At 44.2% G+C, this 16,477-nt stretch overlaps 1 protein-coding gene across 1 annotated transcript in view; it reads right to left on the reverse strand.

Annotated features, from left to right (window-relative positions):
• LOC309449223 (T cell receptor alpha chain MC.7.G5-like) overlaps window positions 1–16,477 on the reverse strand; it is a gene marked incomplete at its 5' end in the record, with an annotated part of 441,544 nt that overhangs the window by 43,446 nt on the left and 381,621 nt on the right. Inside the window, one exon of the mRNA XM_082071188.1 lies at window positions 13,812–13,875. Coding sequence (XP_081927314.1) covers window positions 13,812–13,875 — 64 coding nt within the window. The remainder of the gene's footprint in view (window positions 1–13,811; window positions 13,876–16,477) is intronic.

Below are 16,477 nucleotides of genomic sequence, written 5' to 3' on the forward strand. Positions count from 1 at the left end.
AAGCTCTCTGACACAGAAGGCTCAAAGTGCAGCTACTCAACAAATCGGAAAATCTGTTCCTGAAACCGTGTTTCAGGTCAAGTTTCTCACCCAAGTGGGACCCTTTGTCCATGCCCACCACCTCAGAAAATCCCCTGAATGTTTTAATTATCTGTATTGAATTAAATAACACCTATGTTCTCCTTCCCATCTGTTACATGACTCAGATACAGCAAGGATTTCTACAGGGTGCTCCAGTGGATGTTCAAGGATTTTTGACAAAGGACACACAAGAAAGCTGCACACTCACAGGGTTGGATGGACAGTCTGGTCCCTGAGCCAAAGGTCAGCTTGTTGTAGCCACCGCCATAATCACACAGCATTTCCTCCCATAACAAAAAGCCCAGGAAGCCATTTCAGAAGCAGCGCCTCTCCCCAAGCCTTTTCCCAGCCATGACGAGGCCAGGAAAAAAACTATTCTGTGCCTTCCAGCTGCACCTCTGACTTCTCCTTTTGGTCTCAATTTGGCTAAAAGTGAGAATGCAATAAGAGGAGACAGTGTGAAGTGGAGAAGCAGGAGAAAAAAATACACTTGGCAGAACATGCAGCTTCATCCCTGGCACAAACTGAAGTCTTCCTGTGTTGAAGTTAACAAATGCTACACACTTTTATAAGAAACTAAAGCGCAGCCTGATACTCACCCCCTTCAGTCTCCTTTTGAGGAGAGGGATGAGCCCCTGGGACAGGACGTGGCCTAATGGTAAAGTCATGTTCCATAGCTAAAGAAATGCCCAGGAAGAGAGAAGATGGAAATCCTGCTGCCCATTGGGAAGCGGGTAGCTTTACCACATGTGGAAGGAAACTACAAGAAAGTGGTGGCACTTACTAGGCAACACCTGAAGTTGTGTTCCTTGGCCAAGTGTGATCTTGCCGTAGTTCACACAGTGGTTTTCACCTCAACAAGAACACATCTCATCCCCATCCTTACAGAGAAAGGCAACTCCTAGTCCTGGGGAGCTCAACCCCTGGCTTAGTCCCCCATAAGCAGAAGACTCCCAGCAGACTTCCAAAAATGCTGCACGCTGTACTACACCACCATGCCGTGCTGCACACTTCTGCCAAAGCAAGACCTGATCCTCTTGCAAGGAAAAGAAGGGTAGGTTGGAAAGAGAGGACCAGTAGAGCCTACCTCAGGAAAAGCCCTGGAGATCCAGGGTTCTGCCAGAGCCAGGAACCAACCTGATCCAATCAGATAAATGCTCAGAGAGGTTGAGAGGCAGGATTGGGATATGATATAACAAGAAATACCCCCAGCTGGGCAGCAGTTGTACTCACTGGGCTTCACTACCAGGCGTGTCCCTGTCCCCAGCACCACTTTGTAGTTCCCTCTGTTCACACAGTCCTCCACAGCTCAGCAAAAACCACAGCTCTCATGCTAGCTACTCTACAACTGATCTCCAGGAGAACAACTCCTTCCCATCCACACCACACATTTGAAGCCAGGAACAACTGTAGCCTTGATAACAAATCTCTTGGGAATCTCATCTAGAGGAGGGATGACAACTACAATTGTGATGCAATCAAAGTATTAATTCAGCCTGTCTTCAGCAGAGCAAAGGACCATCCCCCAGGGCTGTGCTAGACAGAGACACCAGCAGCCCATGCCAATTCTCACAACTATGGGTGGCCAAGGCACAAAATGTCTATCCCTGAGCAAGAGGATTCAGGATCCCAGTCTGCTAATGTGAAAGGCAGAGATCAGGATCTGGCAGGAGTAAGGGGAAGGAGTGAATTCACGGCCTTGTTGAATCAAGGTCTCTACTGCCACTACAAAAAAAATAGAGCAAACAGCCCCACAGATTGAACCCATCTCCCACTGCTTAATTACACTAGTTCATGACCACAAAACTGTTCCACCAAGTGAAGCAGGAAAAGGCTTTGAAACTTACTGGGATTTATCCTTAGCTGAGTTCCACCTCCAAAGGTGACTCGGTTGCCATTAGCAGTCACACAGTGTTTGCCTTCACAACAAAAACCCAGTAGGTCACATCTTTCCTGATCTAGCTTATTCCTTCCAAAGCTGTGCTCTGTGGCTGGGAGCTTCTTTAACAACAGCCACAGCTGGTCATCTGTTTCAGCTCTGACTGAGATGAGCCCTGAGTGCATCCTTGTCCCATGCAGAGAAAGCACGCAGGATCACGAACACAGCTCCTCACCTGGCCCTGAAATAACAGCCCTAAAAGCAGAGATCTTTCCCTGGAATCTCCTGCACACACTAAACATCTTCAAAACGTCTATTTTTGTTCTGGTTGCTATAACTCTCGACACGTGTGCATGTGCAAACACACACTCCATCCCTCTGCAGACCAGTTCCTAACAACTCAGCTGTTTTGTTTTCCCAATTAAGGAGTGTGACTTTCCTACGATTGCTCCTTCAGGTTGGGTTTCTACCTACAGGGATTTACAATCAGTTGTGTCCCACTCACAAAGGCAACTTTCCAGGTGGATGCTGAAGTCACAGAGGGACACATCCACTAACCAAAACTGCACACGGCTTGTACTCCAGAAAACGGGACAAGATTTCCCATAGAGACCAAGAAGGGAAAGCAAGGTGCTCCTTTGGGGCACACATTATAGCCAGTTAACACAGAGATACTTCCTGAGTTTCACAGAAAGTTTACTTCCATGCCTGAACTTGAGCTTACAAAAACCTGCCCCAGCAAACTACACAACCATGGAGAGCCCTACAACAACCCCACAGCTAGCAGAAAGGAATGTCACCTGCAAAAGAGTCTGACGCTTGTCTTTTCCAACTGTGTATGGAAAAAAGGGTGAAAGACAATAGAAAACACTACTTCCTGAGCTATGACAGCATCCTTCCACACACACTGAGCTAACAAACAGCTGCTCTTGCTCCAACAAGGGCTGCAGCTCTGCCTTTGAGTCCCATTCGGAGCAGCCAGTGCTGCTCAGACCCTTCTGATGAGACCAAGGCATTTCTCTGCATCTCACGGCACTTACATGCCTTTGTAAAGAGCTTTCTCCCCTTCCCAAAGACAAACCTCCTGCCCTGTCCCCCCTACACCCACAGCAGCTCACAGCTTTTCCATTCTCAGAGAAAGGGCACCGGGTTGTGCGTGTTCACAGGAAGGCTTCCCAAAATGTACCCCCTGACATTCCTGCCTTGCACATTCCTGCATTGCCCTGCAGGGCTAGGAGTAGCTTAGACAGTACTCACAAGGCTTCACACTTAGCTTTGTCCCAGCTCCAAAGGTGTAACTGTTCCCACTGACACTCACTGTAACAAAAGCCATTACACAAATGCTCTCCTCTCATCTCCCATAGCAAGGAAGCTGTCAGAGTGGTGGACAAGGACCTTCCCAGCAAGGCACAGAGGACACATTCCCCAAAATCATGCAGACCTCAAGTTGAGGTTTGCTCCGTGCAACCACAACCTCATTAAAGACTGCACTGAAAGCATTCCCAGAGCCTGTGAAGGGAGAGAAGGCATTTCAGGTGAATAAAGATAAACCAAAAGGATGAATATAAAAGCAGTCCTTTTGCAAGACAGACAGATGGAAGACCAATGGCAAGCTGCACACTCACTGGGGTGGACGGACAGTCTGGTCCCTGAGCCAAAGATCATCTTGGTGTAGCTGCTGCCATAATCACACAGCATTTCCTTCCATAACAAAAAGCCCATCAAGCCACTGCAGAAGCAGCACCTCTCCCCAAGCCTTTGCCCAGCCATGCCAAGACCAGGGAAAACAAATCCCCTGTGTCTTCCAGCTGCACCTCTGACTTCTCTTTTTGAACTCAAACTGGCTAAAAGTGGGAATGCAGCAAGAGGAGACAGCATAAATTGCTGAAGCAGGAGAAGAAAACATACCTGGCAGAACATGTAGCTTCGTCCCTGGCCCAAACTGTAGTTTTCCTGCATAGTTGTTCACACAATGCTACACACCCTAACAAGAACCCAAGGCTCAGTCTGCTCTCTCAGCCCATCTGTTTCCTCTTGTGGGGAGAAGGATGAACCCCTTGGATGGGAGTTGCCATTTGTCTTGGGAACTGGGACACAGAGAGCAGTGAAAGTTAAAAACTCAGGGATGATTTTCTCAGGCTGCTTGGGGAATACCAGTCATTCACTGGCACGGGGACTTTTCAGGACACCAAAGTGCCCAAGTGTCTTAGTCTTGCACTGTTGTGCAAAAGAGAAAAAGCACGCTCTTCCAATCAGTTTTTTAAATTTAGTCTGACTAGTCTGTGCTACCTTTCTGCTTTGTTCCCTTCCATTGTTCATACTACTTTAATGGCTGCACTTCACATAGTATTCATTAATACTTCCTGTGTCCACTCTGAGGGGTTCGTCACTATGAAATGCGAACGTGTATCATGCCACTTCAGTTGCACTAAGTAACAGAAGAACCTGAATAGCATGATTATTGCAAGAAGGGCTGAAAAATATAATGCAGAAACATCCAATATCAAAAACTGAATTCAGGCCATGCATTCCCCATAGTTCGCCTCTGAGACAGTAAATGGAAAAAGAACAACAACAACCACAACCCCACCGAAACGCCTGTAAAACCACATTGCAAACAGATACCAGTTGGAGTCAAACTTGTGTAATTTAGCCAGAAGTGTCCAAATGCATGCTGCCAATGTGCACAACTAGCTCCTTTTGCATGATATAAACAGGCTTAGCATGCTGGAAGCTCTGTAAACCAAATGATACATAACTGGAAAAATGTATTCACACAGAAATGGAGATTGGGGCCCAATGCATCAAAACCTCACTCACTGGTGTCTGCCAAATCCAAAATCCTTCCCAGAGGTGACATCTCTCTGTCCTTCTTCCTGCACAGCCCAGACTGCAATGCAGTTTTCTCTCCATCCAAAAAAGAAAATGGGATTTAATTTCTGAGAAAGCAGAGATAACATCTAAGTTGTAGGAGATATGTGTACAGATCCTTTCACTCTCTTCAAATGCAGGGAAAATATTGTTTTGGCCAACTCCTAAGAGTCTTTTACACTTCCCAGCTCTTTTTTTCCTATTTGAAAGTAAAAAAACTCCTAGAGAATGTGCAATTATGGTTGAAAATTTACTCGAGATTTAATTAGTGAAGTAGTGAGAAATTCTGCTTGGGGTTTCTGATTGGAATGCTCAGGTGAGCTCCCTGAACGTGAGTATATGCTCACCATTTTCAAAGAAAGAATAATTGATATTTAAAGTTTCCTTTAGTTTTGTTACACCATTTATCTCGAAATACAAGGAGCTATCAGGACATCCCACCTTGTTTATAGTTACAGACACATTATCTTATCCATATTTTAATCACAACTAAGGGAAGAAATAAACTACAGAGAATTCTGTGAATATTTTTCAAACCTGAGTGTACTTAACTTACAGTTGTGCATTTACCTAACTTGCAACATTCACACACCTGGAGAAAGAAGAAAGTTAGTTCTTCCTCCAAATATGAGTTTATTAAACTTCTAGAAGGAAAACCCCACACAAAGTTTACTTCGACAATGTTGCAAGTGTGAAACCATTCACAGGGGGAAAATAAGTGGCATGAACCTACAGAAGTTGCCACAGCTGAGAGGTTCTTCCAGACAAAAGCTCTACAGCTGGTGTTCTATACATCATTGCCCTGCAGACCATCTCTCCTGTTCTACAATATCGAGCAGATATTACAGCAAACAAGGGATCACTGTTAATCACTTTTTGTAACAGCCTGATTCTGAAGTGCATTTTGCCTTGGCTGTGGGTGGATTGAATTTTCCCCCTGAACTACTCGCTGTCCCAAATCTCAGAAATCTTACTTGGTTTTACCACCAGCCTGGTTCCCTGTCCAAGCCTCGGTTGGTAGGTATTCATAGACATTCTGTTGTTTGTCATTGCAAAAACCTTCATGCACTCCTATGCACCCCCATCCACCTGAATACTTGTCCTCAAGGGAATCCTTCCATTTCTCCACTCACTCTCTTGCAATGTGTTATGTCTGACCTCCATGTCCATTGTTTACTCTTCGTCCTTCCTGCACTACGGTCTCATTAACTCCACAAGGAAAAGCAACAAGGCAATTCCATTTCCATGTCCTGCCTTGAAAAATCCAATTCTACATCACTTGCAAATGACCACTAGTTTTTTTTTTTTCATGTGGAGTTCTTATATTTCACTCCTCTTCACCTTTCACTTGCTTCTTTTCCCCACATTGGATGCAAAGCAAAGCTAATGCTCATGTCCAGGGAATACTAAAACAATCCCGAATTGCTCCACAGAGCCACTACACTGTTATTTTTGAAGCTAGAGGACAGTTTCATCTCTGTTGAGTCAGCCTTGAACCAGAAAAGAAAAAAACAGCTCACCTGGGGCAACGAGCAGTTTCGTTCCACTTCCCCATGTGAGTTTTCCCCATCCTCCAGTACTGGCACCGTGTGACAGAGCTTTGCAAAATGAGCCTCTGCGTTCAGCCACCTCAGTGGCTGCTGGAGGGCTTGGATACGTTCAGTCATGGATCTGTGTCTGAGAGAAGCTCTAAGTACCCATGCAGATTTCCACAGACCTCTCTAGCTCTCTTTGCTATGTAATATTTTTTGAGCATTCAAAGGCATGGGAAGAACTAGATTTTATTAGAGTCCCCTCAGGTACCAGAGATGGTAGAAATTACCCCTTAGTTAGGAGGGAACACATTGTGATCCCTGCCCCAAAGCCTTATTGTGCTGGAATGGCTAAAAGGGATGGGAACAAGAACATGAACCCGGTCTAGGGGCAGAGTAACGGATGAAGTCCCCTTTCCTATTGATCCAGATTTCCACGTACAGGTGGGTTTTTTCACAGTGACAGAAGCACTACACAATTCAATCAGTACTATGCATTTCAGTTAACCAGTTCCTTTTCTTGTCAAGTTGCAACACAGCCTTAGGACTTAATTGTCAGGCAAGATTGCAATATGCAGGCATTAACCGACTTATTGTCCAGACAGTGACTTTAGTCCCTGAGCCAAAGGAAAACTTGAGGCTGTTGTCTCAACAGCAGAGCACTTTACAGAAACACTGAGGGGTAGATCCCAGCTGGTGATACGTCCACCAGTCTGACTGTACTGGCAGCCTCTGCACCTAGACCCTGGTCAAGCAGGATGCTCACTCTGGATTGGAAGCTGCTGCATTGTGGAAGTTTGCCACCTGGAAGGTACTTCCATGCAGAAGATTATCTTGAAAAAGCACCTATGTTCTGTTTCCCATCTGTAACAAAACATGGAAACACCAAACACATCTACAGGACACTCTGGTAGACTGTCTAAGGTTTATGAGAGAGGAAAAACAGGAAAGCTTCAAACTTACTGAGCTGGATGGACAGTCTGGTACCTGAGCCAAATGTGAACTTCCCGTAGCTGTTGCCATAATCACACAGCATTTCCTTCCATAACAAAAAACCCATCAAGCCATAGCAGAAGCAGCACCTCCCCCCAGGCCTTTGCCCAGCCATGCCAAGGCCAGCAAAAATTAAATCCTCCCTCTGTGTCTTACAACTGCACCTCTGACTTCTCTTTTTGGTGTTAAACTGGCTAAAAGTGGGAATGCAGCAAGAGGAGACAGCATAAATTGCAGAAGCAGGAGAAGAAAACATACCTGGCAGAACATGTAGCTTCGTCCCTGTCCCAAACTGTAGTTTTGCTACGTTGGTGTTCACACAATGCTACACACCTTAACAAGAACCCGAGGCTCAGTCTGTTCTCTTACCCCATCTGGTCTCCTGTTGTGAGGAGAGGGATGAGCTCCTTGGACAGGAGATGCCATTTGCCTTGGGAATGTGACACAGAGAGCAGTGAAAGATAAAAACTCAGGGATGATTTTCTCAGGCTGCTTGGGGAATACCAGTCGTTCACTGGCACGGGGACTTTTCAGGACACCAAAGTGCCAAAGTGCCTTAGTCTTGCACTTTTGTCCAAAAGAAAAAAAGCACACTCTTCTCATCTGTTTTCTTATTAAGCAATAATATAAGCTCTCCCTGAGAGCTCAATTTACCTTCCTGCTCCTGTGTGATTGTCCCATGATGCTGCTGGAGCACAGCCTTAGGACACAATTGTTGGGTGAGCAACACACAGGCATTAACCCAATTAATTGGCCAGACACTGACTTTAGTCCTTGAGTCAAAGGGGCTGTTGTCTCAACAGCGGAGCACTTGACAAAAATCCAAAGGGCTAGATCCTACATGGTGACACATTCACCAGTCAGGATGTATTTGCATCCTCTTCAACTGCACCCTGGGTAAGTGGGATACCCCACAAGAGTGAAAAGCTGCTGCAGTGGAGGATGATTTCACTTGCATGGCTTTTTTGTAGGTCCTTCTGCTATTTTTCTTCTTTCACTGTCCAAATCCTATCCAGGCTGAAAGCAAGTATCATAATGATCCATAGCTTTTTGCTCTCTGGTTGTGCTCAGGATAATAATCTACATACCTGGAGCTACAATCTACATACTTGACATGACTACCAGAAAACATTTGCACTGAGTGTGATCTAGGTCTTGATCAAGTAAACATGAAAATCTCAAGGTCAGGAACAGTATTGAACCACCCTTTACATATCCCCTACAGCCTTGCAAAGCCATATACAGATTGTGAGCACAATTTGGTTAATGTCTCTGGCTGTTCTAAACCACACCTCTGTTCATACTGGCTGCCTGACCATCAGCATCCTGGACCACCGTGTCCAAATGTCGCCACATGGAATCAGTTCTAGGCACAAGACACTTAAGGATTATTGACAGAGGACAGACAGAAAAGCTGCACCTTCCCTGGTCTGAACGGGCAGTCTGGTCCCTGAGCCAAAGGGCAATTTGCTGCAGCTTGAGTCACTATCACGCAGTGTTTCCATCTCTAACCAAAAGCCCAGCAAGCCATTTCAGAAGCAGCACCTCTCCCCAAGGTTTTGCCCATTCATGTCCAGGCTTGGAGGAGCAGCAGAAGAGTGACAGTGCTTCTCACTGAAACAGACACCCCACCAGGACACAGTGGAGTTGGACAGCCTTCCCACAGCACTTTTGGTACGGGAGTGTGGCCACTTGGACCATCCTAGCCAAAGTGAGAGCAGTAGGGGTCATTTTGGATGAAGTGGGCACATTCCCTTAAAGGAAAGTCCATCACTACATATGACCAAATATAAGTGATGAAACACCCAGCCACATTGCTGCTCTCAGCCACCCAAAGAAAGGCCTCAAAGAAAACAGAAAGCATAGGAACAGTGTTGGACTTACATGGCTTAACAGTGAGTCTTGTTCCAGAGCCAAAGACAGGTTTATACGCACCAGCTCCTGTGGTCACACAGCATTTCCTCTCTTAACAATAACCTTCCCCACCACTTGGTAAAGCTGGTCACACACACCATGACAAGACAGTGCTGACTGTCACTCATAGTCAGCTACATCCTGAAGTGAAGAGACCAGCAACTTGCATCTGGGTTCAAGAGCATTTATAGGTGAAAATGCCTGTTTGTGAAAGCTGCTGGTGCTACCCTGGGCCACACCTGCAAGTTCACTATCTCAGAGACTCCTGTTCATCATCTGCCTTAGATGAAATAGTGCCTGTGTTCTCCTTCCACTATGAAGGTGACCTAGATACAACAAGGATGTTTAGAAGACCATCCAGTGGACACTCAAGGACTTTTGACAAAAGACACACAGGAAAGCTGCACACTCACTGGACTGAATGGACAGTCTGGTCCCTGAGCCAAAGGTCAGCTTGTCATACCTGGTGCCATAATCCCACTACATTTCCTTCCATAATAAAATGCCCAGCAAGCCATTCCAGAAGCAGCACCTCTCCCCAGCCATGCAAAGGCTCCTCCTCCTCCTTCTCCTCCTCCTGTGGGACACAGTGACAAAGGACAGACACAGGACCACTGGAACAACCTGGTGATGGATAGGATCAGATCTCCTAAGTACTCTGGACTATCAGTTCTCAGTGGCACACACTTCCATCTGTGCTCAGGGTGAAGGGAGGAATGCAAACAGGCATGTAAAGAAGCTCTGACTGTGTAACAATCGGCACAGGACATGAGGGAAAACCAAGTCCAGGGGATACCAGGAGCATCACAGGTCTCCCTGTCTTGAGCTTCTCAAAATTGTTCCCCTCAAAACAAACAAGAGCAAGACAGAAATGAGGTGATTCTAGTGTCCAGGGCAAGTTGTTGCTTACCTGGTGTCACTGAAAGCACTGTTCCCTTTCCAAAAGTGACTTCGCGTGCAGCATTCACACTCTCACACATTTCCTTACAAAAATGTCTCTGTCAGCCTCATGCATGATTTCAAACATGAAGCACCTGCATTCAGACCACAGCAAATCCCCCTGACACAACAGGTTTGAGTCCAGTGTCATTGCCTGGAACAAGGGAAAATCTATTCCCCAGCTCACTTGCTCTTCTCAGAGAAGTGGTTCTTAATTTTTAAGACCCAGCAGTGACAGCTCGCACCTATGGTAATGCTTTCCTAGAATCAATGGGAACATGCATCTGAAAATGCTGCTTATGTGCAGGGAGCCCATGGTGGAAATTCATCAGGTTTGTCTGTCTGTGGATTTCAAAGACTACTGTGAGATGACTGCTGTGGGACCATCAGTCTGACCATTGGATGGTGCACACCTCAATGTCATACAAGCAACCTTTTAAAGACAGGAATAACTGAAGCCTTCACATGGAAGCTTCTGGAAGGAGGCAAGGGTTGCCTGAGTTTCACTGTTTCAGTTCCGAGGCTTTGTTCAGCTACACAATAAGGAAGAAGAGACAAATGAAGCAATTCCAATTTGCAGTGCAATTTTGTTACTTACAGGCTACAATCAAAAGTTCAGTTGCCTTTTGAAAAGTTACTTTCTCCGCACCATGCACATTCTGTCCCTGTCAGCCCTGCAAATGGCCTTGTACAAGAAGCTATGACAAAGTTCTTCAGTGCAACAGGCTCAAGGGCAGTGTTACTACCCAGAACATGGGGAAATCTGTTTCTGAAGCCATGTTTCAGGTCAAGTTGCCGTTCCAAGTGAGAGATTTTCTGCATGTCCACGATGTCAAAGACTCCCCTCATGGCTTATATTTTCAGCATTAAATGAAAGATTGTCTGTGTTCTTGTTCCCACCTGTAGTGTGACCCAGACACAAGTATGTCTAACAGGTCACTGCAGTGCACACTAAAGCACTTTGGACAAAGGACACACAGGAAAAATGCACACTCACTGGGTTGGACGGACAGTCTGGTCCCTGAGCCAAAAGTCATTTTGCAGAACTCATAATCAATCAACATTTCCTTCCATAACCAAAAGCCCAGCAAGCCAGCTCAGGAGCAGCACTTCTCTCCAAGCCTTTGTCCAGCCCTGTCAAGGCTTGGAAGGCTGCAGAAGTGTGGCAGCGTTTTCCACTGCAACACAAATCCTGCTGGGATACATTGCAGTAGGACAGTCTCCCCATTGTGTAGCTGGGACATCTGAGAGCAGACGTGTGGCCACTTTGTCCATCCCAGGCAAACCGAGAGCAAGAAAGTTTGCTTTGGACCAAGGTGGCACATTCCTTTAAAGCAAAGTCTATGACTAGATATGGTCACACACAAATGATCAATCACCCAGACATGTTGCTGCCTGCAACCACCCAAAGAAAGGCCTCAAAGAAGACAGAAAACATAGGAGCAGTGTTGGACTTACATGGCTTAACAATGAGTCTTGTTCCAGAGCTGAAGACAGGTATATATGTACTAGTTCCTGCAGTCACACAGCATTTCCTCTCTTAACAATAACCTTCCTCACCACTTGGCAAAGCTGGTCATGGACTCAATGACTAGACAGCGGCAACTGTCACTTGTAGTCAGCTACATCCTGAAGTGAAGAGACCCCATGAATGTATGTGGGATCAAGAGAACCTTTCGACCTATGGATGCAAACTCTATTTGGCAGGACTGTTACTTCTGGCCTGAGTCAAAGCCTGTCCTGGAGGAAAGCACATGGCATGTAACCCTACAGCTGAAGCACCACAAGGCCAGGGAGGGAGATGCTAGAAAGATCACTGGGCAGTGGGTTGCTTTGCCCTACATGGAAGGAGACTACAAGAAGGTGGCCGCACTTACTAGGCAAAACCTGAAGTTGTGTCCCTTTGCCAAGCGTGAACTTGCCATAGTTCACACAGTGAACCTCAACAAGAACACAAGCTCTACTATGTCTTTAGGGAGAAAGGCAACCTGTGTTTGCATGTCCATGGCACAAAACGTCTGTCCCTGAACAAATGGCTTCAGGACCTCACACTGCTTATGTCAAATGAAGGAAGTACAGGGTGTTTCAAAAACTTGGACCCATTTTCAAAACAGTAGATACCTCAAATTGGGTCCATCATTTTGAAACACTCTGTAGATTACTGACAGAGTTGAATAATTGAGGAAATACCTTAGTAGACCTTTCTTCAACCCATACATATCTTTCTTTATACAATATTGAACAGAGAATGGTTGAAAACTCACTTAGTTTTACCCTCAGTTGCACTCCGCTTCCAAAGCTGAATTTGTTTCTAAAGCTATTCACACAGTATTTCCTTCAAAACAAAAAACCTTTTTCTGCTCCAGTCACTTATTAATTCCTACTTGCCATTTCTTTTAACTTAGTCTACCCAAGTAAATTCCTTGGCAACTTAGATTTCCTGTAATGATTTTCCTAGTTGATGGTCTCTTTCAGTTTTGACAGAGATGACCAATAACTGCAAGTTCTTTCTTTCACTTATGCAAGGAAATGCTACAAGGATCAACAGCAAAATTCCTCTTTCAGCACTAGATCAACATTAAAAGCAGAGATCTCTCCCCGGACCTTCCTGCACGTAGTGCAAACCTTCAAAGTACCTTTCTTGATTCTCCAAACCAGTAATGCCCTGCTTGTTCAGATCTCTTTCCAAGACTGCCCAGCTTTTTTGTTGTCAAGGAATGAAAACCTAGATGGAAGCCTGTCTGTAGCCAGAAGCTGGAGCAGCAGAGCAAAAAGACAGTTTTTCCAGCAGAGACAAGAAGTGCAGCTTCTGAGAATTAATGAGGATAAGATTCCGGGCACTGGCAACAAAAGGACAGTGAGTGCCCCTGCATGCCTGAGAGATTTCTAGGAACATGCATTAGTGAAGAAAAGGAGTATTTGGGGTAGGACTCCTCTCCAGAAGCAGAAATATATAACAGTGATTTTAATTTGCTTATTCTTTTTGGAGAAAAAGAAACATTGAGCACACAGCCCATTGGGATGGATGCTCTCTCTCTGTTTTCTCACAAGGACAATTAACATCAATAGAGGCTGCTCAGAAAGTCATTATTATAGTCATTACTCCAGAACCTGCATTAAACTAATTTTAAACATTCACAAATTAAATAAAGCATTTAGCTCTCAATGACTTGTACAAGGAGAGTCCAGTACTCCAAACAGGTGTCTAGCTTTATAATTTTGTTTCTCTGATGCATGTTTAAACTTGACCTTTGGTTGCCCATAGAGAATTCCCTCTGGCTTTCCTCCAGGGTCATATGTATCTTTCCCAAGAGCATGTGCACGCTCATCAGATTAATTCAGATTGATCCTAGAAGTGTACAGCAGTATAAATCAGACAGGCTATCTTCAAGTTTCTGTTAAATTCTGTTCTGCTCTTGCAATTTTGATGAGGTACTTTTATAAAGCAGTTTGTGTTCGAGCCCTTCAGCTTCAGGTTTTCATTTCCAAGACAATATCTCATAAAGTGCACAGATATTTTCAGGAGCTATGAGACAAATAGCTAGTAATTGCCTACTTATTTTGAGACTTCAGCAATGCTTTCCTCCAGGGATTCTACCTACCTGGTTTCACCACCAGTTGTGTTCCACTTCCAAAAGTGACTTTCCAGTTAGATGCTGAATTCACACAGTGACACATCGACTAACAAAAACCACGCACAACTTTTGGTCCAGACAGGTATATGCATTTTTCAAAAGAGATCAAGGGGGAAAACAGATGTCACCCTTGTCACATACCTTTCACTTCAAATTAGGATGTCTTTCTAATTGCGTGCCTCTCATTTTTCCATAAAATGGAGATAGAAACAATTCTGAAATGTGTGAAGTAGGAAATCCAGCCCACTACTATGCTAGCATACCGCAGCTAAATCTCCTTGGACAGTTTTTAAGTAGAACAGTTTTTGCCATCGTTAGCAGGACAGGAGAATTGCAGCCTTGCATTTATAATGCAAAACAACTATTTGTTTTAAGATGTACCTGATTTCATGATTAGTTTTGTGCCTCTCCCAAAGGTGAGCTTCCAGGAAGACCCAGCTGTCCCACAGTAATAAGCCTCTATACAAAAACTGGAAAGAAGCCTCAGCCTTTAATAGCCAGAACACACTGTGAGACATATCAAAGTGGGATGAAATTTCCACTATTTTTTAAACAACTAACATAGCCTCATGGTCTAAAGAAGGAGTTAGATCAGCCAGCTCATCAATCTCAGAAGCTAAGCAGGGGACCAGACCCACAAAATGAAGCCAAGAAAAAATAAACAGAAACTCCTAGAGAAAACCAGCTTAAGGTCCTAATTTTTCTTGTTTATTCAGTTGGCAATGAATCCATTAAGGAATCCAAATTGAAGTCCCAAAAGCCACTTTCACCTAATCTTTTGAGCAAGCAAATGTTATTCATGAACACTAGTCTCACATATAGTCCCCTGTAGGGTTCATCCTGACTAACATGATGCTTGCACAACACGAAAGTCACTGATTTTTACCAGAACAATAGCAATTCCTGATCTGTTCCACTCACATCAACACAACAGAGAACAAGCGAATTTATTAGAATGTGTTTTTAGAATGTGCTTTTGTTCCCCATGCCCTCTTTCCTTCTGTTTTAAAGATCTTCCCTCTGTATTTTAAGGAAGATCTGACAAAGGACATAAAGTATTCTGTCTTTCTTAACCATATTGGCGGATACCTACTGGGCTTTATCAGCAGCCTTGTTCCTCTTCCAGAGATGAGTCTGGCTGCATTTCCTGAATACACGCTGTCAAAAGCTCCCTTACAAAAAAACTCCATACTCTTCTGCTCATTTCAGGCTCCATAGCAGGGGACTCCAGTCATCGAAATAAAAATATACATGCAAAACACCTCTTAGATATTGCCACAAAATGAAAACTGGGTTATCTCTTCTCTACCTCCTAGTAGGTTTCATGTCTCTACTTTTTATAGGTCAAGAAAAATTAAGTGCCCTGAACATGATATGCTTTGGCATAGCTGCACATAAACTAAGACTTTCTCTACAGAAATCATACAGCTATCATTTATTTTCAAAACTATTCCTTGATAAAGAGAGAGAAGCATAATCAGGAGCACTTCAGCCCCTGGACCTGAACAGTTATGCAAGGGAAGATATAACTTCGCAGCCAGAATGTCTGGCTAGGACACATGGTCCAGTATTTCACAGGAACAGAACTTCTGCAGACTCTTCTCTCTCTGTTAATGCATACTAAACCACTTTCTTTTTTCTTTTTTTCTTTTTTTTTTTAAATTTTATTTTTTATTTTTTAAATGGGGCAGAAACTTCCTGAGTCTCTTCTCTGTGTCTTGCTCATGTAATTCCACACGAGTAGACCCTGAGGTACTCTTCAAAATAGATAAATGTAAAAAGCACGAGGAAAATCCATTCTTTTATTCGGCCTGCAGTGGCTCTTCCTACCAAGGAACACCATGAAGCTGAAGCAGCTTGAGAAATGAGACAATTGTGTAGTTTGGGGAAAGATTTGTCACAGTGCTCTGGCATTTCATGCTGATTTACACTGATTTAATTTGCTGGGAATCTAGTCCTTACTTCCTTTGTGTGAACAGGAACTTCCCACTGTAATTACTGTAAGGACTCCTCTCTCACATGAGAGCTTCTCTCCATAATCTATTTCTATCAAACTTTACGAAAACACACAGAATTCTTCTGTCTGTACAGACAGCTGCTGTCTTTACATTAAATTTTCTAGTCATATTTTCATTTCAGCCCTAGAAGCAGTAGAAATGGAAGGAGGTTCCTTTCCCAGGATCATTATGTACTCATCAATTCCAAGAATCAGGTTCTCTAATACCTCTCAAGATACTTTAGTTCAGAACATGCACTTACTTGGTTTAACACTGAGTCTTGTTCCTTTGCCAAACTGCAACTTATAGTTGTTTCCTGAATTCACACATCGTTTAATTCCTTTGCAAAAACCTTTCCTGCTCTACAGTTGTACACAAAACAGTGAAACACATGATCTGTGACCATTTCTGGACAGGAATGAACCAAGATGATCCCATCCCAGACTTATTCAACCCAGCAAAGAAAATCTAGGCATATATTTGAAATCTCATTAAAGTGTTTCCATTCTGTAAGCTACCTGGACAGGAAAGTTTTTCTACCCTAACTACAACTTTTTGTTCTTTTTTCCTCATTAAGAGGTCAGATCTTATATGTAGACTAAAATATAAGGGAGAGAAAGAGAACTTGCCCTTGCA

This window comes from Streptopelia decaocto, assembly GCF_964273445.1.
Source record: "Streptopelia decaocto genome assembly, chromosome: 22".
NCBI lineage: Eukaryota > Metazoa > Chordata > Aves > Columbiformes > Columbidae > Streptopelia > Streptopelia decaocto.